We start from the raw sequence: 27904 nt of genomic DNA, 5'->3' as shown, positions 1-27904 counted from the left end.
AGTGTTCTGCACAGCTGGGTGGCCTATGGCAGACACCCAGAAACTGATCTGCTCTTTAATCCTCACCCACAAGTTTTCAATCAGCTCCTTTTCCAATGCATCATTCCTAGTATAAATTTTTTCTGTATGTATCTTCTATAGAGGCCCATAAAATATACTCCTTAGAGCTCTGACTGTGCAGACCTATAGGTTCAATGATTTCCCTTCTGCCTTCAGCATAAAGTTAAAACTATATATACTCTTAGTTCTGTATTGTAAGCTGGGGAAAAGAGAAGCTAAAATGTATAGGCTACCCTGAACCTCTGCTGGGTTATTGATCTTAAAATGAATCTAAGTTTGATGCAGTCTGACATTTTCAAAGTCAGTGGGAGCTGGGTGCCTGCAACTAGGGAGAGAATGTGTTCTTTGGTAAGTAAAACCTCTAGTAAGGAGCTCAGCATGGCATATATTCTTCCTGAGATCAAATCTTACTTTTGAGATCAAGGCACCTGCATACCTGCACCCTATAAAAGCTCTGAAATGTTTCCACATCAATATATTTTTTTTTTAACAGCATTCTATCTATCTTTCAGGACTGCTCATCATCCATAAGACTTTTAGGTAGTATACTGTCATCATTTCTAGGCACCATAACCAAGAGGCATGTGGATCAACTGCAGAGAGCCAAGAACAATGGTGACCTACAACAAAGAGTTGAGAGAGCAATTGCAATTAAAACTGAGGAATAGAAGCCTTAGGAAATCAGGAAACAGAGACATCTGAAATGAGTCCTTTCTTTTCCTACAATGAACACAATAATTTCTGCTTTGTCAGTGCTATTAGATCTTATTTAATTGTGCTAAAACCGCAGGGCACTTGGAGGGTTCTGGATTATAATCCATATTAAGTGTTGTTTATAACAGAAAAATTCTGCCATGTGTTTTCCTAGTTACTTATGTTAAATAACATAAGTAACCTATATATGAAACACATGCTCTTCAATCTTTCTTTGGGGAAATGGAGAAAACTAGGAGAAATCTATTTAGGGGAGGTACAGAAGAGGAATTACAAACCCCATTTTTTCACCTCTCATTCCAAGTGCTCTTGTACCAATTTCAGGGGAAATCCTAGTTCCTGAATGAGGACTATTGGAAAGGGACAGGGGATGGAATATATTCTAATACAAAATTATTCCTAAAACTGAAGATATGTACTATTTCACATGTAAAGTTCATAAGGTTTCCAGAATTGTAAAACGTCATTAGCAGCTTATACTGATATTTTCTGTAAATCTAAACTGATGATGGCCTCTTCCACTGAAGGCAATGGAAACACCTTTTTCCTCCCTCTTTCCTTTTTAATTCCCACAAAGTCTACACATGTTCTACATACAGATAATTCATGAGTCATTTTAAATCAAGAAAGTTTCAGCAACTTAAAAGAGGAAAAAAAACTTTTAAGATACACTACCTCAAAACATCAAACGTAAAAGAACTCAATTCTGTGCTTTCTGTTACTGCAAAACCGTCACAATTTCCCATTTCTACCTCAAGTGAGTTTCAAGGTATGCAATCTTATTTCTTCCATCACACTTGTACTAAGTAGCATCTTACTCTGCAGCAATCTTACTGATTTCACTGACACTATTCATGGCAAAAGTTCCTGCTTTGTATGAGTGAAGGCATCTGGTTTAGGACAGGAAACAATACAAAAGATCTAGTGAGAAATCTTTACAAAAGGTGTACTAGGGATTGAATTTTCTCAGTCAAATGCTTATAGAAACACAAATTGCTGCAGGCCAGAACAGGGCACTGATCTGCAAAACCTGTCTTATGTTCATCACTTAAGAAAAACGTGGTACATTTAAATTTCAGGTATGAGAGCACATTCACAGTCTTGTGAAGGTTTTTAAAATAGCACCCAAGTATCTCAGAGGTAGAGAAAAGTTTTGCAGGGCTACATTGACATTGCCCCCACCCTTCCCCTGCATTTTTCCTGCAGAGCATCTGTTGTCTGACTATTTTGTTATTCTCAATCTATAAGTATATGTTTAGACATTTTGTAATAGGAAAAGGCTGAACCATTAATTATGATTCTGTTGTTGCTGAAACATTAGTCTTTTTAGGCTCTAACCATCCATTGTTCCTACCCTAACATGGTTGTTTAATAAATGTGTTTCTTTTAGGCAATGTCTCTGACATAAAGACATAAAAAAATGACACCTTGCTGTGGCCTTTTTTATTTCTTTTGCTTCTCTGCTAGAGAACACTGCAATTTCTCTTCATTATGTTTTTTATGCTTTGAAACAGAACTGACTCCTTTCCATTCACTTTAAAATTATTTCAGAACAATATAAAATAAATGCTTCTTTTTTTGTACTTAATATAAAAATGCTCTTGTTAATGTTTCATAATCCATGCCTAAGGTAAAGCCCTAGTGTCTCTTAACAAGATTTTATGGTTATTTTGATTTTTCTCCCCCCCCCCCTTCCTCATTTTTCCTCTCATTAAACTAATAAAAAATAATAAATTCATGCTGCATTGAAAATACCATTTGTTTCTGAAAGGTCAGGTATTATACACCAGGTTTGTGGCAAGGGAAATAGATCTTTGGTGATTTAGGGAACTCTAAGTAGAATGTCATGCAAGGAATGTTTTAGTTTATGTCTGCCCCCAAACATATGCCTGTGTAATAATCCTGCATTGGCTGAGCATCACCAGTGAAGATTATTCCTTTATAGTTCTAGTTACATTCCATCTCTTCCATTGATCTTTCATTATATTAGTTTTATTGCTCCTCTTCCCCAGATTTGTGAATCTCCAGTGCTGTTACTAGCATTAGTTTTGGGAATAGCTGCTCATGACAGCAAGAATCTCATAGCCTGGACCTGTCTTTTATGCAGGTTAATTATAAAGAAAACAGAGGCTTCAGTCAGTATTGTCTTTACTCAGCACTGCTTTTAGCTGATTGAGATTTCAGTTTTTCTTTTCACCATCTGCAGCTCTGACTGAAGATGGTGAAAGCACCAGCTTGCCCTCTGACTCCTCTGGGATTATCATCCCATCAATACTCAAGAGGCTTTGATTTTCAGTCCTGTCTTTTCCACCATTTTCCTGTTGTCTTCTTAATTTCTTGTTGAGCATCTTCATTCACTTTTATAATTTCAATTCACACTTCAAAACCCACATCACTACCCCAAATGCAGTGGAAATACATTTTCTCATACATACGTAGTAAACCTCTCAATTTTATTCAATGATGCTTATAAATAAGAGCTGAAGAATTGCTTGGACTAAGTATGCTGCTACATATGTAATGCCAGACAAAAACATATACAGGGCAGACTCTGTGAGGTTTATCTGTCCTAACTCAGGAGTCACAAGGTGAAACATATAAAAGCCTTCCTCTATCAGAAACTAAAAGAAATAGGCATGTCCTGAGACAATTCCACTCATACTAAGACATACACCCCAGAATCATACTCTAAATATAAGTACAGATTTTACTCTTATAAAGCTTAATTTTCCTAAGTGAGTTTGCATGCCAAGGAAGAGGATGTCTTGGGAAGACTGACAGAAGGAATGCATGGAGGAAGAGGGCTACAGGGAGGCATAGGACAAGGTGGAAGGCAAGCCAAAAATATTCTTTACAGGGGTACAAAACCACGACAGGTAATAATGTACAAAAGGATTCTACATGCAGCATCCATTGCATTAATCTTGTATCTCTTCTCTTTCATATTTCCCCCTCTCTCCTTCTTTTTCTCTTTGAGGGTTACACCCCAAGTGACAAATGTGTTCACTCTAAATAAACCTTAGTCCTAAAACTTCCCCAAGTAGGTCACCTCTTTGGTTTCCTTATTAGCTGTAAAGGGTGAACCAAATAAGAAGATATCAGTAGGGACAGTTTTATTACAGTTGTGGTCTATTCACAATATTTGTTTATTTCATCCATATTTTTACATCTGGAAATCTCAAGAGTATAATACTCCGTTTCAAGTTGATTAAAACCACTTGCTCAATCAAGTGCTGACACAACATAAAAAGCTTCATCTCATGAGATTACTGACTGCATGGATTAAGCAAACATTTATTTATTGTACTTTCTCAGTGAACCTTTAGAAGATGGCCTGTCAGTCTCAATGACTTCTGCAGAATGTTCTATATCCCAGCAGCTGCTCAAGCTTGGGAGCAACCACACGATCAGTGCCTAATGCTCCTTCTTATCTGAGACTTCTTTGTATACCACTACAGCTCTTGATTTTGCACAAAAGCCTCTTTTTCTCCCTGTGCATACAGCACACTGAAAGATAATAAAATTACTCTAGGCAAATAACTGTTTAAATGCAAACAACTGCTGATAGGATTGATATTACGCTGATTGAAGATATTGGCTAAACTCCTATAATAGTGTAATGTGACTTGTGATAGGAGCTGCCCTCATCCTGCAGCTGGTCAAAATCCGTGTATTTATGCTTTTCTAATCTGTGAGTTAAATTCAATTGGCATCAAAGAAAAACCCAAGTCATATATAGCTCATATTGCTAAACCACAATGTTAAAAAACTCTAATTTAAGTCAGACGATACATTCTGTGATTTCCACAGTTTAATCTATTTGAAAAGAAAAGGTGCTTATAATGAACAAATTAATGCTATAGCACATTTTTACAGGGAATGTAAAATTGTATATAGTGAAGGTTAAGAGCTATACTGGCATGAAGGATCACAGAGTATCCATGAATTGAAGAAAGCCAACGCTTCACATATCTCAAAAAACCCCATTATCATATAGTGCATTGGTAAGTGCCACAGATTTTATTCAAGTAATTCCAGTAACATTACATGCAGTTTTCATCTTAAATATGTTTTCATTAGCCCTCTTTTTGCAAAGCTGAATACCCTATTTACCACTGTCAGTCTGTAAAGGCCTCATATGAATCTCAGATCTTTGAAAATGGGTTTGCTCAAACCCCAGATTTATCCATTTCAGATTCAGATCCTGCCATGAGTAGAAAGGGAGGGCTCTTTTCCTTCCAGAGGAACAAAGCTCCAAGCTGCCCCCCTGGAGGAGGGAGTGGAATTAAAGCCAAGAAATTTTGTGTTTCCAGGAAAACTATGACTGGTCTGCACTGACTATTGCCATTTCAAAGACTTCTTGGTACAAACTTTAAACCAACCTTTTTTTGCATATCAGTTCAAAAATAAATGTAACAAACTCCTGCATAAATATTGTGGTAGAGTTCCTAAAATGTATTTATCATCTGCACAGCTTCAAACATGAAAAGTAACCTTTCACCTCCAGAAAATACATCACGTTTTGATGAATGCTTTAGTTGTTTATTATCAAATGCCATAAAAACCTCCTTAGATTTGCCACCTTATTTTCAGAGCTATCTGTATTTTATCACTTTTATAATTTCACAAGTAAATAATTTATTTCTGTTTAGGCTTGCCTTATTACTCATCTGTTTCGAAGAGCAGAGAATTGAGAAACTCTAAGAATAGAAGAAATCTTGGAGAAATAAGACAGTAAGAAAGATGGAGATCCTGAAATCAAGTGCCACTGAAGGGGAGTGCAATTCAAATGTTTGAAATAAGGAGTAAGAATAAGGGAGAGGCAAAGACAAGATTTCCAACACAGTTTGAAGTCAGCTGTGAAACCTGAATCTGCATAATCTGTATTGCAGCACCATACAATACAGTGACAGACAGTTTAATTGGCAGTTACAAAACTTTAATTTACTAAGTCAGAAACCCTTTCTGAATGTCTAACTTACAAGCTATTGTTATCACAGTGACAAGTTGACATGTGGCCTTCAAGCTAGGCAAATAAAGGAAGAAATTAACATTCTTTTTGAAAAAAAAATCTATTTATGAAAGACTTAACTTTGAAGGATTTGCTCAAGAAAGGATTCCACAAGGCAAAAATCAACAGATTCTCATAACTCATAAAACTTAAGAGTGATCTCTATGGACAGTCCTCATTATTTCTATAAAATGCCTTTAAAAGCAGTGAAAGTGTGTCTTAAACCCATGTGTAATATTTAAGAAACAAAGATGGACTTGATTCCTTCTGTAAAAGTGACATTGAAGCTTCCATTTACTTTAATGTTACAAGATCAGATGACATATTTTTTATATAGAATTTCAAGACTGCTGAGATTGAAATTTGTTCTCAGGGTTTATAGAAAGTAAAAAACCCACCCAAAACTACACCATCAGTATATGATGGGGGCAGGTCCCTCATGGTTTTGGGTCTGTCAGACATGGGGAAAGTTTCTGGCAGCTTCTCACAGAAGATGGAGTGAGTGATCTCTGTCCTTTTCCTGACCCACGAGCCATTATAATACCCATTGCATTTTCTCTTCCCTGTCCAGCTGAGGAGGGGAGGGAAGAGCAGCTTTAGGGGGCACTTGTCATCCAGCCAGGGTCAACCATCAGAATACATCAGGATGGCTAGGGTTTCTAAAGAAATCTGAAGACAGAAGTAAATTTGTGTTAAGATTTTTTGACAAGTTATGTCAAATAAAAATAATGAGGTCATTTGTAAAAAGCAAATGAATCCATGCTTGTTCAATACACTATTTGCTGCAATGAATTTAGATATTTGAATGAGACATGCAGAGGAACTTCAAGCTGCACTGAGTCTTGTGTAGCTTTATTTAAAAAATTTACAACCAGAAGTTTACAAATGTAAAATACAAAGACTTGACTGGTGGTTTTTGCGTTCATTATTACTTTTTTAACTTATTGAAAAATCCCATGGAATAAAATTGTGGATGTAGAGTCATTTAACTATGAAAACTTTCCATCCTAATGCGTTAGCCATTCTCTGTCCAATCCGAATCAATGTCAGCCCTTATTTTCAGTAGTATGTAGATGAAATTTTGGTTCTGTTATATACACATGACCATACAACTGGCATTTTTGTTAGTCCATTTATTATTTTACTCATTTTATTTGCCTATTAATGTAATTCAGTTACATAATTTGATTTTGTTATGCCTATTTAAATTTATCTGCTAAAAAAAAATAGTAAAACCTCACTGTAGGAAGGTTTTTCCTTTTCTCTTTCTCTCATTAAAACTCAATCACTGCAGATCCTATTATCTCTTGTCTTTTCTACACTGATAGTCTTTGCACAGACTCCATCCCCCCTAGTCTCAGGAAAGAAACAAAACTGCTAACCAACCAGACCTAAGACAGAAGCCATTATTTAGACAGTCTATTCAGTCAGTACAGTAAGATTCCTCTGAACAAACAAGTGCTTTGATTACATACTGCTGGAATAGCAATGCTGGCCCACAGTTATCTGTCCGTAACTGCTTTCTGGCTGCAGAAGCCAGATTCCACTCTGATGATCTGTAATTGCTTTTGACTGGGTAATTTTTATCCTCTAGAGTTGCCAGCGGTAGCAGACATGAGGCTGTAAGGTAGCTACAAATGCCAAAGTAACTTTCAAAACTACAGTTTGAGAAACAAGTAGAGGAGATGTTGAATTGACCAGGGTGCAACGGGACTGAGAGTGCTTGAATTTCCAAGCCTACGTGTATTTTAGAAAAAACCATCCACAGTGAAACTGGGGTTGCATTTGATTTAGAAATACCTGTCCTTGTAGACCATTCCATGGCATTTCCCTGAGGAAATACACTCTGTCAGTGTGTTTCTAGTTCAGCTGCCTATACCATTACACTGTCTTATTATATAGCATCTGTCTTGTACAAGGGAAAACAACCATGACAATCAGGGAGGGAAAAGGAGAAAAAAACAACAGCTGAGAAACCAGGAATACGGATCTTGTACTGTTAAGGTTCATCATATAGAGAACAACTGGCAGGAATAGGTATCTGAAGGGTGCAAAATTCAGTAAAGTAAAAATGCAACTTCATAGGTTCACATGAGCAAAATGTACTGATTTCATTATTGTTCAGTTTCTTTTGAAAGATAAATTTCGCAAATCAATGCATATAATATTTAACAAAGACAAATCCTTTCTGCTGTGACTGCCACTTCCAATGCCAACAAGAAGTTCCCTCACCTCTCATTTTGCTCCTCCACACTTTCATCAATTTCCTATTAGATTCTGCTTGGGCTCCTGTTGTTTCCTTCATGCTATCACATTCTGCATGTTTTAAGTTATTCTTCAGAATTTAAGTGTTCTTTGATTTTTTTCTTGTCCTGCCTTCTGTGTTTTTTTCCTTTCTTACCTAGCAGTCATCTACTTTTCTGCCCACTTCAGTTCACTTTTCTGTTCAAACAGAAAAATTAGCCTGGTGTCTGTATCACTTAGAAATAAAAATCACAACAACTTGTGATTTTTTTGTTGCAATCTGAAATACTTTCCATGAAACTGGTAAAACCTTCAAAGTCTGTACAGAGGTACTTGTTGGATTTAAATTCATTTGACAGGTTTTTTTTCCCCAGTCAGCCATCTGTGTGTCTGTTGTAATAGCCTAGTACTGCAAGAATAAATTATATACCTGCTTCTCAGCTCTCAAGCATATTTTTGTTTCCCATGTTGTCAGAAAATCTGATTTGAGATGTGTGTGTAAACATATGTGGAGGACTATACATATACAACCACCTCTTTCCCTCCAAAATCATCCCACAACTTTAATCTATCTCTTACTCACCTATATTCTGCACTTTTAGATATTATTATGTACTTAAGCAGTGCATATTTTTTTTGTCATTTTCTAAGTAGAGTCAGAATAATTTAAGTTTAGCTGTGTTTGCTTCAATAACAATACCAGAAACTCCAAATCATTCTTGTCAAGTCATTTTCTGACCAGCAAAAATCTGAACTGCATGAAGACCTCTGAAGGACTTCTAGAATATAATGGATGGAATATCACATTTTTAAAGCAGTCAGGGTTTTTTTTGTGTGTGTTTGTTTTTCACATCCCACTGCACAAGGTTTAATACACTGAGTTAAGGAGGCACAAAGAAGAACCCAGAGAACCAATTCACTCCTGGACCAATATGTAGCCTGGCTCTGATCCACTACAGGTTCAGCATCATTGATTTTGCACTTTTACAGTACAGTTATGACTACATCCACTAAAGCTACAGAAGTGAGGTATATGCAGAGTTATAATGGTTCATTTGTGACTGCATTATGGTTCAAAACAGACTCAATAACACTGGAAATGGGAGGAATGCCTTCAAAGTTAAGTTAGGCTGATAAAAGATGTAATTTTAATATAACTCTTTTTTCCCTAGCCTTAGAAATTTTAAACGAAACCTTGGACTTGTTCAAACATTGCTCCCTTGAGAAAATGCATTACTAATCTCGGCTTCTACATCACAAAAACCATTTTGTCTGCCAGTTTTCTGTCACTTTTATGAGCTCTTGAAATTGTTTAACAACAAAAGTTGAATTTTCTTATTAATTGGGAAACTGTTCACCAACTCCTATACTGGCAGCTAACATTTCTTCCCTAATAGGTGCATATTATAGTATGCTAAAGTATCTATACTCAAAATGTTCTTGCCGTAATCTTTAAGACTTCTACAATTTATATCATAAATGTAGACCGAATGAGCTTTTTCCACATTTCCTTTTGTTATCAGCATATATTAATTAGGGAATATTAGGAACAGTGGAAGTCACGTTCTAAAAGTTGCATTTCCAACACTATGAACTTATTCTTGGTATACCAAAGGTTTCTCATACTAAGATCTTCTGAAGTCTGCAGTCAGATTATGATCTTAGAAGTAAAGAATGAAGAAATGAATATTCAGTTAAGTGCTTACTGTTAAACTATGAGAATTAATATTAATATTAGGAAGCACAGAGAAAAGATCAGACCAGTTTTTATAAATCAGTGTGAGGCTGTAAAAATTTGTAAACCCAAAGCACATTACTGAGTAATCAGACTTGAATATTATTTTTTATTTTAAAGACAAAGCATAATACACATCATAATTAATTGTAAATGAGCACTAGCTTCATACTTGACAGAAAGGCAAAGTTCTTTGACTTCAGCCATGCTTCAAAGCTATAGAATACCCTGCACATTTGGTGCCTCTTGTGAATCTTGACCTTCCTGAAATTCAACAGTATGTTAACATTGCAGTTTAACAAACGTTAAAGTGGGCATCTCCCTTTGTCTTCAAGAACTGGTGGTATGGCTGAAATGTCCTTGGCCGTGGAGGCCATTGAGAAAAACACTTCCAAAAGAGCTATAAGATTGGCTTTATTATGACAATTAATTGTGAATGACTATGAAATTGGGATAAACATTCTTGATATGATGGTACAGAAGAAACGTAGTCCCTTGGAATATGACTGCAGAAGACACTATTATTATATCTAGACATTCTATACGAATCAGGTAATGCAAAATATTTGAATGTGAACTCTTTGTTAGATAGCCTTCAAAACAAGTGCATACAGTTTTGAGAAGTAGCACAATTGTCACCAGTTTCTGGATTTGTAATTTTATAGCTCCAACAGTCTGCAGACATTACATCAGCTATCAAAGTCACTGAAACTACAGAAACTGTCCAAGCAGCAGCACCACCCAGCTTATTAGTTGGCCAAGTACGTTGAGATCATAATGATGTTGTTCATTATTTCAGACTTTCTTTTGAACCAGTTATTTTGGTTCATTTAATGGCACTTCCTACCACTGGGAAAAATGGCTCATGAGTTCTTAAACCTAATGTCTTACTCAGCCTTCTGATTTATGTATTACACTGTGTCTTCGTGGAAATTTGCACCCCTACAGTTTATTTCACTGAACAGTTTGAGAACACCTAGAAATCAAACTTCACTTCAAACAATCTAATGTACCACAAACAAAGCATTATGGAATAAACTAAGATAGAAAGTTACCTCAAGGAAAGTAAGCAAACAGGATTGTATGAGCAGATATGACACTGGAAGGACATGAAGTCCACTTCTATTTAATTGTATAGATCACATCATCCTGTAGAGAAAGTGCACTGCAGACAAAAATATGAAGGAACTCTAATGAATGATGCTCAAATGAAAAGAATTGATGAAAATGTCCAGCTGCACTAAAAAGACATGAAGTCACCATTTATGCAACTGATGCATGTAATAGGTGTTGGGAAGAAAAAGAAAATTGTTATGAACAGACTCTTTGGCAAAGTATCAATAGAATTAATTTTTGAGTTGAAATGGAAATGTAGGACAGTGGAAATAATTTCAAGTGGAGGAAAGCATATACTATTGGAAATTCTGAGTGCTATCGCTGGAAGATTGTAATCATTGGTTCAGAAACTGAACACAAGTTGAAATTAATTCCAATTTATATATGTTGCCTATTACAACATATATATTACATATTTCTGCTTCAGGTAGATGCAACCTAACTGTGAAACGAAACACTTAAATCTCTCTCATGATATTGGGTCAAGAGACAAGGTGGATGCACAGTATGGGGGTTTCACTGGAATAGCTGCACACCCTCCCTTAAGGATGTGCCCTGCTCCAGCCTCTCCTTTCTCCACATCTCTCAGTGCAGAGTGGGGAACCAGAGGGACACAACGTGCTGTGCTGGAAATGTGCAGGTGCCTATGAAAGGCTACAAAAGGACTAAAGTGTCTCTGGCTCCTGCTCCCCTCACTGGGCCTGCTCCCCTACTTCTAACATTTTTGACAGCACAGAAACTTGCAGACCCAGAACTCAAACAGCTTTCCCTGTGAGCCATGACCCAATCCAGCATCTGAAAAGTCTTGCAAGTGGTAGTTTTGCAGCACCACAAGCCAGTGTTGGTATGACATTGGAAAAGGGACAATGGCTGATGCGGGACAAAAACAAACCAATTCCAACATGCATGAGAAGAAAAGAATACTTCTTCAGTCACCATTTATAGATGAAGTTTTCAGATGTCTAATCCTGTTACAAAATCCATAAACCTGAATAAATATTTAGGAGAAAAAACCCCTTTCTCCTATTTTCAAAAAGCCAGTAGAAGCCTAGAAAAAACTTAAATACAGTTTGGGTTTTATTTTTAACTATTATTATGATCTGTTATTTAAGACACTCATACAGAAAGAGTTATAAATTGTAAGGACTACCCCAATAAATTTTCAATTAAATAACTAAATTAATGTAGAGAAATTTAATTAAAGCTGCACTGATTTTTACAAATGCAGTTAATTAAGCTGCTATCTAAAATTAAATCTCACCCAAACCCCTTTTGCATTTCTGCAGCTCATCAGATACATATATAATTAAAATTCTAGAAGTTCACCTATGCATCTGAATATTAAAAAAAAAATAAAAAATAAAATGCACCACCAAAACCTGCTGAAGTGGTTTGAGAGGTTGCTGCTTTAATGGGATTTATACAGTCCTCAAAGTGGGAGGACAGCACACAGAAACCCCTCCAAAACAAATCTAGGTTTTCAAATCTGCACAGACTTTTTCATGTAGTGTAACAGGCCAAGAACCTTTGAAGATTTTCCACAAGAGAAGGGTAGCAGATTGACACGACCAGTGAAACAGGGAGATAAATCCCGCTGACTTCTCATGTGCCTTCCTTTGAAGTGAGCAGGACCCGCACAGGTAAGGCATGCAGCACCTGCACTTATACCCAGGAACAGATGTGGGCATCCTATCAGAGGGAAAAATTGCTTTTTCATAACTGAATATGTCTGATCTTCTGGTGGCCTAAATGATCTCTCTTCCTTTCCTGATCTTCTACCAACTGATTTTTATCTTGGTCAGGCTCAGGCTGGTCTATTTTGTGGGTCAGATAAATGAAGATCCATTTTCCCAGGTGAGAGTGACTCAAAAATCACCTTTGCTTTAGGTAAAAAGTAAACATTTAGCAAACATTTTAGGTATTGGCTGATCAAGACTAATATTTAATGCAAATAAATGACACTGATTTCTTTTGAGTACAGTAATGCAGTGCTCATATCCCATCCACATTACCACTGCACAGGCAGGTCCTTCAGGAGTTCTGAGAATATACAAAAAGTAAAATTATCCTCTAAAGACATAAAGATGAAACACTCAAAAATGTACCAACGTTTTCATGACAGGTATTTATTTTCTTCTCTGTCAGCAAATCTAGGCAGAAGACAAAAATTGACCACATTTTTTTGTAGCACTGCAGGCATTAAATCCTCTTTTGGGAGGAACATGGATGGGAATCCCATGTTTAATGTCCTGGAATTGAGATTTCAGAACTGAAACACAAAACCTTTATCTGAAAAGCTTAATTTAAGGAAGGTGATTCAAGATCTGGGTATTTATTTCCAACTTGTAGCACAGGCATGCCTCTGGATAAGTAAGCAAACTTTTTAAAATGCAAATTCACATAGGTTTGCAGACTTCCACAGGGTTTAAACTCATCTTTTGAAGTACAAGGCACAATTGCCCTATCATTTTATGTAGAGTAAGAAAAAGGAAAAGTAAGAAAAAGGAAAAGAAAAAGCAACAAACCTCCAGAGTACGGTATTAATACAATAAAATTTAAAAGGCCTATGCATTCCTGTTTGAAGACCATCTCTCCTCGGAGGGAAAAAACCATTAATTTTTTTGTTGTGTACAGAAAATGAATGTGTTTCCTTTCTTGCATAGTAAAATCTGCAGAATGTACACATATAACAAAAGTTAGTATAAATCCTCAGAAGCTTGAAGATTGAGCAACCTGTGATAATCTCTCTTTCGGTGGGCACACTCTTGCCTTGAGCTTGCAATGAAACAGGACCCTGGCAAATTGCTATAATCTTCTTTAACCCTAATCACCATTTTAATAAAAAAAGGTCAGTCATCCTGGAATTTGTACAACAGGCAACTGTCATTCTATTTGCTAAATACACAGAGTATGCAGCTAACAGGTTGAAATGGTTCAAACTTTTATTATCTTCAGAATATTACATTCCAGCATTAATATTTGACAAGGAAAAGAAAAGAAAATTATGAGACAGTCTACTTTGAAGAGCTTTACAGGTCTGCTTAGACCGTGGCTGTAACTTTCACTAACTCTGATCTTAAGAGATTTCTTGTGATTTCTTTTTGGTGATTTGTATAACTGCCATGACTAAAAGCCTCCCTCACCTTACACTGCACTTTTCCTCTCTCCATCCCTTTCTTTTCTTCTCCTTTTAGATTATAAATTTCTAGCTGTGTTCTTTATTTGTTTGTTTAATGATTTTCTCCCTAGCCTTTTTTTTTTTTTTTTTTTTTTAATACATAGTGGTATGCTTGTCAATGGCATGACAGTCAAGGAGAAGCTTATATGAAGAGGAAGAAAGGAAGCTTCAAGGAGAAAAAAGAGCAATGAGAGAAACTTAAAAGAGCATCAAGGAGATTGTAGGCAGGGGAAGATTAAAGGAAAAAGCAGCAGACAACTGTGATTTTCAGCTATAAGGGATTCAGCAGCTGTCATTAAGAACCTGCAGCTCTGCTTGAGACATATTGATCACACTATTTCAATTTTTTCTGTACAACTTGGAGAGCCCTCTGTTTACCTTAAATTATAGCAATACTCAGGATAATACTTATCTCTTACTTTTTTTGAAGGAGGAGGAAGACTGTCCTGTATTTCTCCCTCATTTCTTTTCTAGAAAGGGATGCTGAACTTCCAGTATTTTGCTCACCTGGTCACCAACACAGAAGTATAAAAATACCCTTCATGCTAAAGATGAGGATTTTCTTCTTCTTCTTCTCAATTTTTTTTTTTAATTTTTTTTTTTTTTTTTTTTGGAGGAGAACCACTTATGCATACAACTCCTTAATATTGTAGCCATTTCCTAGAATGAGTATTCCTGTTGGACTCACAAAAACAACGGAGAACACAGTATCTCTGTATTTACAAAGTAGTGGAAGGTTATAACCAATCCTGGTTAAATGGTTAACCTTGCTCCACAGGTTTCACAGAACATTCTGAGTTGGAAGGGACCCATAAGGATCATCAAGTCCAACTCTTATCTGCCACCTGGATGTGTCTCAGGACTAATTTTTCCAAGTTATCTCACAGTTCCTAATCACACAGGCCTTTTTAAGTACATTGTACTCTAAGATATAAATGTTAGAGGACAAAAATGCAGGAGGTGGGATGATTCATGTCTCCCACACACCTCTTTTCTTTTAACACCCTTTTTAGTGTTATTGTTTTTTCTTACATATTAAAACCAGCTGTATCAGTCTAAACTGCAGAATTATATTAGATTTTGGGCAAAAGGGAAAAGGGCAAAAAAGGAGAAAAGAGCACATTCATACTGTCATTTGCTTTCAAACACAAAGCCATAACATTCCAAAGGTTTCTCATTCCGCTGTGGGAATGAGAAAAAATGTCTCTTATATTTTGTCTTCCTCTCTAGGTACATTAATGACATTTTTGTTCTGATGGGACTATTGTAAGAATCGAAATGCCTCAGCTTCAGGGGATTTTTTTATATTTTATAATACACCAAGCTCCACAAACCTTCGTAGAAAATAGAATACTCTTAATTATGAATAAATTAACTAAATTAGCAACATGAGATGGATATGAAATTAGAGGACTGTTAATTGAAACTGCAAACACAGCTGTATACAGCTTAGAGATGAATCACACCAGTAATGACGCAGATGTTTATAAAATGTGATTATGTTTAGCAGGAGCATACTATTGAAACTCCCAGCCTATTCTTATATTGTGTCACTGAAATCGTTTTTAAACCCATGAACACCAGGAATCAGAATCTCAGGGATGGCAAATTAGGCTCCCTGGATATGTGAATTAGTGTTGTCTGAATGTCAGCAATTTAATTCTCCAGCTTTCAAAGAATGTAGAAACGGAGCCAAAAACAAACATCTGTTAGTTATATTCTCATTCAGGAAAAAAAAAATCTCTGGCAAGTTGGAGACTGAATATGAGAAAGACAGTGAAATACAGTATTTCTGAGCAGTAACACTGCAGTGTGAATGTACTGATCCTGTAATTAATATACCATGAAAGCTCATGAAATCTACTTCATGTACAATTGTGCACACATCTTTTTAGGACTATCCCTCCAAAGTGCTAGCAGGATCAGGAAAAATTTATAATTCCTATCTAAAGGTTTAAGGATTGATTAGCTTCATAAAAACAGCAAATCAGGCCTTTTATTCTTTCAGACTTTACATCTTCCCTATGATGTTTTCTAATAAACTGTACAATATAGGTGGGTTTTTTTCTGGCACAAAAAGACACAAATGTTGCTCTTGGGTCATACAAGGATATCTGATCTGGGCAGGCTCAGCTGGGATAGCAGTCAGTACAGTTGTGAGGGAAGGCACAGCTGGCAAAGCCAAAAGCCCATGGTGGCTTAAGTTCTAACATACCAGTCAAAGTCTGCCTCATACTCCTGTTCCACAGAGCAGTGTTACCACTGAATACCATACAATAGCATGCAAATATTACAATAAAGAATCTGTGACTTGTTTTCTGGAATAGTTCACAGACTAACAGAAGTAGATTTTACATATATGAATTATGGTATGTATATACATACATGGTTATATGAATATAACCATGCTTTCAATGAACATGCTGAATAGTATAAGATCATAGTTTGTGTCCAAAGTCCTTCCCACACACTGTAGTGCAGCTTACATCACAAAAACACTATTAGCTGTGATTCAGGGGCCTCAGCCTATATAAAAATAAATACTTATTAACACAAATTTACACAACTTAAAGCTTGTTTTTCTGGCCATCTTTTCTAGAGAACAGAACAGACCTTTAGACTAAGTAAACTGTTAGAACTGCAGTAAAACTACAAGGCTACTTTGACTTACATTAAATCACCTCAATGTCATTTTAACTAAATTTTATAATGCCCCTTTCTGATCTGTAACTGGATGCTTCCCTAAAAACTTGTAAATTCAAGTGCAAGATGGTTAAAACAATTTGAAAAATTTTGTGGAGTGTCACTGACACAGCTGAAATAGTTGGCACTGTTAAACATCACAGTCTTATCCCATATGCCATGGGAACTACTGAGCACAGTCTAATGGCATGGGAGCACAGTGCTGAGGGAGAAAAGTGGTGATCATAAAATTGGATTTGCCTTTGTCTTTCAAAAACTTTATTTTCTGGAAGCTGACCTCTGATTCACTGGTGAAGAAAAAGGATTAAATCTTGACTTTTTAAAAGGGGAAGCTTGCATGATTTCTGCAACCGACCATACTGGTCTGACAATATTTCACATGTCATTCACAGCTGAATAAAGTTATGAAAGCTTTATGAGAAAAATATAACCTCTTTCTCTTTAAAGGTAAACCTAGGGAGATTCAGGGGTACATTGCAGCTACCTATGATAACTGATGTGCAAACCAAATTCAGTTATCTTAGCTCTTGGCTGGCAAAAGTACAGACAAAGTCAACTCAGGATTTGAAATGTGATGTTTTGAGATAAGGAACCGTAATACTTGGATATACAAGAAACATAAAGCTATTCTATGGAAGACACATTCTTCTATTTCTTCTGAATACCCCAAAAATCACTGCACTGCTGAAGCAGTGCTGTATTTTCAGTTAAGTAGGACAGAACTAATTTTTTTTACAGATGAAAGAGTCATAAATGAGGGTTTTGGGAGAAAAGGACACAAAACACTTGAGGTCAGAATGCGAAATCAGAGGAATGAAAGTGAAAACCTCCAACAGAATGAATATACTATCTACAAATGCAGCCTTAGGCTTATTTTTCTGGATTGATTAATGCTAATTAATTTTGTTTTAAAACAAACCAAACTGTGGTAGAGAAACAGCTTTGGACATCTGAGAAAACTGAAGAGAAAGACTAACTGAGTCTTCAACCTACACACTTGAGGCTTCCAAAAAAAATGGCATACCCTAAAGAACACATTTCCACAGCATAGCATTTGGATGTTGCTATGATTTTTCCGGTACAAAAGAAATAAAAAGTGAATATTAATAAAACCTGTAATTGCAAGCTCTGGGTCAAGAATCATATTTTATACTATGTTTGTTCTGCAACTAAGAGGTGCATTTCCAAAGGTTATTGCAGTGTCAGTGTTTTACAAAGTAACACCAAGCACAAGAATTGAACAACTTAGATGAGCCACATGAAGCAGTAAGTGTCTTGAAATAACTCTTTTTGCCTGTGTAGTGCTGGGTGTTTCCAAATTAGGAAGAAGTTAATAGAAGATGTTTGCACACACAACCATATAACAGGATTTGAGCCATACAGCAAACATACCATTACATCACTTCCACACTGCTCATAATTTTCTATACAAGGATACAACATTCAGCTTTACTCAAGCCATGCTGAAAACTACAATGGCAACTTTAGAGAGCACTTTGCGAAAATATTTTGAAAATGACACACATAATCTTTTACAAAGGCTGTTTTTAAATCTGTGTCACAACTTAATGCCACTGACATTTTTAGTATTTTAAACCCCATTATTAACAGTACTTCTAAAGCAGCAAAAAAAATCTTACTTAGCTTAGACTCCCACTGAAGCAAAAAGATTCAAAAAATATAGCACAAAATACTACCTAGCTTAAAGACTGTAAAAGCTTTCTGTAACCTGAAAGTATATAGCCTTCCATAAAAATATCTGCAGCGATATAACGTATAATTGATATGTCAGAAAGACACAAAATGACTCAACAAAGACATAAAAAAGGCTAAAATTAACCTTTTGCACTGGAAATTTGCGTATTATCTCTCTACCTTGGGCTTTTAATCACTTCAAATGAAGTTTCTTCTAAAAAAAAAATCACATAATTTCAGAAGAAGGGATTGGTGATAATGGGAAGAAAGAGAAATATGTTTTGCCAGTTTTACATTCTCCCTCTAAAAACCTTTAACAATACTTTCTTTGGCACTGGTGCTTGGAATCTAAGGGGTTTTATATTGCTTCCAATCCAAGGGTATTCATTAAGGTTTCATTGAGTTACAAGCCTCTGAAAATCACATTAGAGAGCCTTTACAGGGCAGCTCTTAAATTCAGTGAATGCTCTATCTGCCACAAACGTGTTCCACATTCAAAGCAAACTCTGTTCATCTGCTCTGACCTCTCTTCAAACCGAGCGGCCATGAATGGACGGATGATCCGTGTCAGCAGCGTGGACCCCCTCCAGGATATGGAGCAGAACCAGAAATTGCAAGGATTCATCAGCCTCCTGGTGTTCACAGGTAGCTGACAATGTATCCCACCCTACCCGACCCTACGCAATCCTGTCCTGTTCCACTGCTTCAGAAAACCTAACCTGCAAATTATGAGATCTGACAATGTATAACATTTTGGGAAGGGAAAGGGCCTGTGAAGTGGAAGCTAGGATTGGAGAGGGACTTATAATTGCAAGGTTCCTCTTGGTTTTGTCCTTCGTTTGCTTTCACTACTCTGACTGCTGCTAACTTGGTGCGTTTCCCAGTTATTCTGCCTCACATGTTCTTACCTTAAAAAAACCCTAATTTTCATAATAAGCAGCTTAAACATAGCTAATTGGAATCAGGTCACACACCTGAAAAGGTGTTGAAAAAAATCAGGCCATATTCTCTCAATTTAGGCAAAAAAATTGAAGCTATCTGTGCAATTTTATCATCCAAGGTAAAAACTTCCAACTTCCATAGTCTGCACCTCTTTCTAGGGTTGAAACTCAGAGCTTTAATTCTCCAGATGTAACTTCCACACTGCTTGTCAAAGAGACTTTTACAGAAATATTTTCAATTAATGGTTTTGAGATGGCCAGGTATTACGGATTGTGAACATTAAAGAATGCAGTTTCAATGGTTGTTACCAAATAAGTTAAGGAGCTACAAACTGGATGATTTAGCTAAAACTACTGGACTAAAAAGCAACAGAACCAGTGGATGTTGGTTTCTAGTGAATATATTTTCAATAGTATCATAACCTCTGTTTTCCTCAGTATCCTAAATATAGTCTGGTATGAGTCATTTAGATGTGTGCTGCCAAACATAATCTATAACTGCTGACAGGTGGAAGTAAATTGTGCAAGTCTTCTTTTATAAGGAAATGAGACTCACATATATCAACTAATATGCTCATTCTTTTCCTATCATTTATCCATCAAATAGATAAATTGGAGACCTTACAAAATATATTGTATATGCAAAGGTTGTACAATAGAGTGCTAAATTCAAGCTGCATCTGTAACATATTTTCTTGTATTTGATAAATTTTAAGTGAGCTTTTTTTTCCATATAAACAGCATAACCCAGTTTTTATAATCCCAAACACCCCTACACATATATGAGAAACAAAAAATGCATCCAAAAAAATCTACATATGCATATCGTAATGAGAATATAAAGTAGGATAAATTGCTATTCTTTTGCATGGTTCTTCAAAATGTCTTTGTAGAGGAAGTCAAAAAAGAATAAGAAAACACTAAAATGAATGCATCTCCTATACAAAAATGACTAAAGCATTTGCCATTTCCAACAAACTGAAACTCATTACACACAACATCAAAAATTTAACGAGGTTTTATTAGTTTTCCTGCTGGCATGGCTGTGGATGATAACCAGGCCTGTTTATACTTATATACACACTTTCTTTCACTGACTGCCCTAAATATGTCACAATGAAGGTGTACTCCCAGTTTAGGAAGGAATCTCTCCAATTTTTGACACACATTTCATTAGAAGAATTGAATCTCAATCTAGATAGTTGGTCTTCCTCCACTAGTTTACAGAAATAAATAAATAAATAGGATCTCTAAAGAATGGATGACTGCAAAATTAATTCTATATGCATATTTTTGCAGACAAATATTGAGAAAATCTGAGACTCAGGCTACTAGAAATTTAAGAAAAATGCATGGGTATATGACTTCTATAGCCAACCAGCCCAGTCAATTAAATAAATAAGGGACCATTAAAGAGCTGTGAAAATTATGGGCTTGGCAGAAATTCCAGTTCTCATGGAATATACAAAATAACATTTGAACTAAGTAGTCTGATGGGAAAACTCAACTTCCAAAAATGATCCAAATCTCCCTCTGCTGGGAAGATGAAGTCTGCAACTACAAAATAATTTCAAATATAAAGGTTGAAAAGCACTATGATTTTATTAGTGCACTATTTACTGTAATTATAGGTGAGCTAGAACTTTGTCTCCATATATGTAGAAAAGTTGTTTCTTGTTTTTCTCAGCTGCTTACAGATGCCATATGTCAAAATACAGTTTAAAAAAGAGGAAAACCCAAACAAATAGAAACAAATTAATTATTAAAATTAAGGAAATATCACAATGGAAAGAGAATCTGCTAAATATCAGAAAGGTAATAATGCTCAAATATAAAAATATAACTGCTTTTTATATTGCACATTCATATATACATGACATTCTCTGTCTCATTTGAAGAAGAAACATTTTTCTTGCTACTGTTGTATCATCTGCCAATTTTTCAACTTCAGCATAACCACAGTTTAAACTCACTATTTAATAAATAACGCCACTTGTACTAGAAGATATACGCTGAAATTAGACAAATTTTCTCTCTAAGACTAGAGCTTTCCTGTATGAGAATGCTATGCAGTATCACTTGAACAACTGAACTGTAAAGCAAGAGAGTTTTTTCTTTAGGAAAAATGATATAAGAGAATATCCTTAAATACATTCAAATCTTAATTCCATGGTTTAGAGAAGAAGTTCCTGAAACCATAACCCTGCTACATATGTAGAAATAAAAAGACGACCTGAGAATCCAGCAACCCTTCTTTTAATTCAACTGTGAGAGACCTGAAAAAGATATTTCTTTTACATACGTATTTTTGTTGTTATTTCATTTGTTTTCAGAGGATTTTTTTTCTTGGAGAAGGCACGGAGGACAGAAGGTGAAGTAAAATTTAAAAAAAACACCCCAAATCTAAAAACTATTATAATAGGTCACTGATGATTTCAACTTGCATTTCGATGCAACTTATTTGCCCTGGTGCCCAACCCCTATAAAAAGAAGGGTGTGAGCTGAGGATGGCTGCCCAGGATTCCTGTGACTCAGCTTTTCAGAGGTTCACTGGATATGAACAAATATTTGAAAACACCTATCATTAATATTTGGTGGGACATCTACATACAGAGGCCAGCAAGGCTTTGATGCATAGTCACAATTTCACAACGATTTTAGGAAAGAAGGGATTTCCCTTTTGTCTTTTACATTCTTGATGTTAGTACCTCTGCAAATACAGATGGCAATACTCATTCATATTTCTCACCACAGATTGAACGAATCAGCTAATATTTGTGAAGCAGCCAGAAGATGCTGTTATTTGAAATAATTCATAGCAATGACACTTATTACAGTAGTTTGCATTACACAGCTCAGTAAAGAGTCTGTCCTCAGCAGAATATAAATAAAGCGATGATATAACTTTAGATAACTGCCTGCAGGGGTACTAAAAGCCTGCTCGTTCTTCACAGCTCCTGCAATCAGAGAGTACTGTTCGAGGGAACAGAATAATATAGTGGCTGGATCTTCTAACAAGAGGCAGAGTGGCTTTTGCACCACGTCAATCTTCAGATCCTCACATGCTGGAGAATCTCTGCTACTGGTGCAAGATTAGCTGGGGATTTATGAATGATACTGAAATTAGGGCTTACGCTTCTTTGCAGTCACACACTATATATAGGAATCAGAGAATTATAGAAATGTTTAGGTTGGAAAAGACCTTGGGCTGGTTTAGCTCTAGGTTTTTGATGTGCTCAGAGACAACCACTCACAAATGACAACAGTTTGTTACAACTTTCAAAAGTAAAAGCATTAGAACATAAAAACCCTAACAAAATATCTGGAAAGATACACTTTTTTTTTGCTTGAAAGATGGTTCTTACTATATTTTTCATCTTGTTAAAAGTATTGTTTTACATAAGAGCAAATACAGTTTGATTTAGACCAAAAAAACCCTTTCTTGATAATTGAAGTGTATGTTCTCCGTGGGATATTTGTGCGTTCTTTTACATGTCAGGAGCTTTGGCTTTGCCCTTTGACCAGAATTACACCAAACAGATCTCTGACTGAAGTGAAATGCATATAGCTCCCACCAATCTGGACTCTCTGGCTCCCCAAATGTCAGCTGGAAGTAAGAAAGAGTTTGCAAGACACGTTTTCCCCCAGGATGATCTCGTTACAAATACTGTTTGAAGCACACAGGATCTGAACATGAGAGCTCCTTGTGAAATTCATAACAAATAGCTCCCTGGAAAGATTTCATCTCCTTTCATGTTAAAGAAAAATGAAAAAATTAAACAGCATATTTTCCTCAAAACTACTCTATTAAAGGCACAAAGCTAATTATTTTCACATTGCTTATACTCTACAGATGATGACACAGTTTTCAGTGACTGAGCTGAGTGCATTAGCTTTCATTAATGAAATGCACCTCACACAACACTTCAAAACCAGGGCTGCTTGAGTCTGTATTTGGTTGAGTGCTTTCTATACATTTATCTTCCACTAATACTCCAGTGTATATTCACCAAAACTGAATACAAATCAGGTAACTTAATGGCAAACATGCCTTTCTGCAGAAATACAGATGAAGTTCTGGGAAGATTCTGGAATAATATTTGATACTATTCACTAACAGCACTAATCTCACTGTACAACCACTGTGAAATACTGCAAATGACTGAATATGGTTGGCCTTATTCTCATGCTTGCAAAATGAATATAGTATTAAATGTCTGTAAGATTTGGCTTAAAACGATACATTTCCTCCTCTGATCTTATGTAAGCCCCAGTATTAATAAAGCAGCAAACAAGACATGATTTCCTCCTTTACAAAATACTCTTTAACTTTCTCATAACACTAGAATTTGCTGTTTTTTCAGATGTGATACATCTTATGTCTTTATGCACTTTTCCCATACATAGCCAAGAATGGGTATCTTTATGGCAAGACATAACACAGAAGTCTCTGTTTTATGATTTTCCCTGCAGTCATATTTTCTAGGAACAGGGATGCATGGATAAGAAATATTTTCCCCATTAGGAAAATGACGAGAAGAGAGAGATCTAACCTTGAAGGGGAAAAAAAAAGAGAAAGAACCTAGAAAAAGGGAAGAACTGATTAACAAAACCCCAAACAGAAATAAAGAAAGTAAGATGGGGAAAGCTAGAGAAGAGTAAGAACATGGAAATAATTACTTTTTGAAAAAAAGAATTAATAGAAGCCAATGAGAAAATATCACTAGCGTAAAAGAAAGACACATGAAAATACACAGAAGACTGAAATAAATGGAAAATATGATGAAAGGACTAAAGCACTAAGGAGATATTCTAGGTGACATTAGTATAATAAAGGCAATTAATAAAAAAGAAAGATATCACAGAACCACCAGACAAATTGAAAACCATAAACAAACAACAGGAGCATACCTTAGAAGGGGAATGGGTTTGCATGAAACAATTTGCATTTTTCTTTTCCTATTGCATGACCAAAATTTCAGTGTTCTATGAAGAATATCACACCTAACTGAAGTGCTGGTCATATATAAGTGTGTCTAACCCTAAGACAGAACAATACATAATACTTTAAAAAGTGCCACCCAGGTGTGTCAGTGTCCAGCAGACAACATACATAGAACAGTTGTTCTAGTATGCACTAGTTGTTCCAGTATCTAGAACAGATGATTGTTGTACATTTCTTCCCACTGGACCATTCTACTCTAGTCCATGCTATTCTATGCTCTTCTAACAAAATGAGCTCTACGTCTCAATGCATATCAAACTATGCTCTTTTTTAAGTAAAAAGTTATTTTATGGGAACAGATGTGCCCTTCTTCTTTCTAGGGGTCAGAACTTGGCCTTTTGTATATGATAATCCTTCAAAATTACTTATGTCTTTTCCCCTCAGGATGTGTTTAAAAATTTACCAGACTGTTTTCACCTTACTCTCTGTATCTTCCAAATGACATTTAGGTAAATATGAAAAAAGAAGTAAACCATGATATTCCAAGTAACTATCTGTTTTATCAGCAATAAGATCTCACTCTGACATACTGTCTCCAAGTATCTATCTTCAGAGAAGATGAAACACTTTTTGTTTCCAAATATGTGGGTTCGATGAACCCAGACAATAAATTACAATGAAAAGGGAATTGTTCACAATGTTTCCTGAGCTCTGTGGAAAACAACATATTATCTTTGAACTGTATGCAAACATGTGACTTGCGCTATATATTTTTAAATGATCTACAATATCTGGTTGGCCCTTTTTCTACTGCATTTATGAATGATAACAAGAAAACACATTCTTGGGCTTTCTCCCAGATCTGTTGAGTTTTTCTTATCCTGGATGCTTTTAACCTGAAAAATCTTCCTGCTTTCCTTTATTTCTTGATTAAGTAATGAAGAATATTTCAGCAGATCACTAGAATTAATTAACTATTTTAGCAGTGAAATAAGGTAGTTTTCAATGAATCACATATTACCTGTTAATTTAATCAGCTGCTGTTTTTATAAAAACTAAACGGATGTGATTTCTCTCACATGTGGACAAACATATTGGGAATACCCATTTTGTTTTCCATATTTCTGTTGATTTGTTTTAATTAATAATATTACCTGAACTCTATTATGAGGATCTGGGAGAAAGTGTGCAGTAATGACAAAAAAACTTGAAGTAACCATCTTTTACTTAAACTATCACTCTCACTGCAAAGTTTTGATTAGGAAAAAAAAGTCTTAATATTTGCATGATCTGAGAATAAACTGGAGATTTCACAGAGCTGCGAGATTTCTTTTGGAGAAGCAATAAAGAAACAATAACGTCTTGCTGACTATTAGGATTCACAGCACCATGGTAGGAAAAGAGGCAATTGGTTAATTTCTATCTATTGATAATGTTTGGGAATGAAAGAAAAGCTCTTTATTAAACCCCATAGTTCTACATTTTTACAAAATACTAAATTAAATACAACACAGTTTCAAAATGTGAATCAGTGATGTAGCAAGAAATAAACCAGCAAATTCAGCACTTAATGAAATGTGATTGTATTTAGCTTAATTTAATCATAACATCACTCCCCTGCTATGGGACCTATATGACCCTACACCAGTGCATATGTGCTTACATATGCTCTCTAATGCACACTGTTCCTGAAATTCTAAGCTAAGATACAGTGCACTTTGGAAAAAAACCCATGAATGTTTGAAGTCTTTATCTCAAGATAAGTATTCGTAAATTTTTCAGTGTTTATAACTTATGGTGGATGTTCACCTTAATTCTATAATACATCTTATTTTTTTCTGCATTAGAGCTCAAATTGTAAAATCCCATTCTGAACAGCTTTACTTGCAGTACCAAGTCCTGCTAATTACCTGAATGCATGTAATGCCTTGTAATTTAATAATTGATTCTACGGGTGTGATTTTACAGATTCCACTGCATGGAATCATTAATCTATATTAACCAATAAGGAATTTATTTAAAACTGCTGCTCCCAGAAATTATTTAAGCCATACTAAAAGGAATGAAGCAGTAGAAGTAAACTGTCTTATGTGAATCTTGCATATGCACCAGAAAACATGGATAAGCCATGTGATAAATGATCACATGATATATTAGGCAGCAAGATTTGCTAAATATTAATACTAAAAGGTATATAAACTATTAATATTTTAACCTAATAGTTTTACCATATGAGAGACTGGGCTACCTAATCTTATTTGATAAAGTATTCAGAATCATATGAAAGTAGAGCATCAGGTTTAACTATTATTTTCTCATAGAGGCACCATTATGGAAAACTTGCTTCATCTTTAATTCCTCAGTTCTCTTTGGTGCTATTTCATAGGGAACAAGCAAGCACAGAGAAATAAAAGTTTTTACCTAAGTGCAGCATAAAGGAAAAGTCATATGCAATGTACCTGTAGCACCTTCCACCTGGTGTTCAGGTCTTCCACACAGCTGAGATTGTACTGAGAGAGTTGGATGTCGGCAGGAGTGAACCGGTGAGCGAGGTCATTGACTTGATGCACCTTTTCTTTAAGGGGTACAAGTTCTGCTCGATAAACCTGTGTGAATTAAAGAAAATTATCAATAAAGATAAGCCTTAAGTTCAAAAACTATTGTTTCTGTTACCAGCTGATTAGTAATGTAAAGGTAATACACATCAAGCTGAAAGGAAGGAGCATATTGGTCATGATACAGTTACCAGTCCTTTTATAAAACTTCATATAGACTTTAGGTCTCAAGGGTAAGACCCGGTGTTTCAGAAGGTGCTATGGAGTTGGAACCTTCATAGCCATTTTTGACCAGTTAAACAACATTTCCAACCACCACACCCACTGAGATGTGCACTGCAGAGCACACTTCTGTCCTGCCTCATCCTTTATATGTGTAACACATATTCCTTTGGGATAGATGGGAGAGATAAATACTGTTTAACACAGGAAAACAGAGTAGGACAGCTGTTCCCAAATGCAACAAAGAAAACAAGAGAAGCAATTACAAAACAATTACAGACCCTACTAGGGGTGTGATCTTACCCTCGATATCTTAGGTGTAACAAACAAAAGGTTAGAAATGGGAAGCACACACAAAAACCCAAACCAAACAAAAACCCAAACCAAACAAAAACACAAACCCCAAACCAAAAAACAAACAAACAAAGGAAAAAAAAAAANTGGCTCATGTGTCTCCTGCTCTTACGCACAGCTAATAATTTCAGCCTAGCTAATAATTTCAGTAATGCATGTGGAGACCAGAAACTGCTGGTTACAAGCTTCTTGTTTTTGAAAGCAACAACCTGATGGTGATGTTTCCGTGATGCATCTGTGTACCTTCAGATGAATTCAGGGCATCATGACTTTATCAAAGAGAGTAATCTCTATGTAGATCTTCCAATGCTCCATATCTATCCTTTCTAAGGAGACATTTATGAATCTTTAATATGATAAAATATGTCAAAATGTAACAATGAGTCATTTCTAAAGGACAAATTCTGTCATTCTCAGGAGCACATTTTATT

General features: G+C 35.7%; 1 protein-coding gene across 10 annotated transcripts in view; it reads right to left on the bottom strand.

Annotated features, from left to right (window-relative positions):
• DMD (dystrophin) overlaps window positions 1-27904 on the bottom strand; it is a 996724-nt gene that overhangs the window by 133355 nt on the left and 835465 nt on the right. For all 10 annotated transcript variants that reach the window (XM_027888128.1, XM_027889056.1, XM_027888040.1 and 7 more), the window contains one exon: window positions 26802-26948. In XM_027888128.1, the coding sequence (XP_027743929.1) occupies window positions 26802-26948 (147 nt within the window). The remainder of the gene's footprint in view (window positions 1-26801; window positions 26949-27904) is intronic.

This window comes from Empidonax traillii, unplaced genomic scaffold, assembly GCF_003031625.1.
Source record: "Empidonax traillii isolate 1590-97213 ecotype Southwest subspecies unplaced genomic scaffold, ASM303162v1 scaffold1:size7828297, whole genome shotgun sequence".
Taxonomy (NCBI): domain Eukaryota; kingdom Metazoa; phylum Chordata; class Aves; order Passeriformes; family Tyrannidae; genus Empidonax; species Empidonax traillii.
The sequence above is the reverse complement of the archived record's forward strand: the minus strand, read 5'-3'. Positions and strand labels throughout refer to the sequence as shown.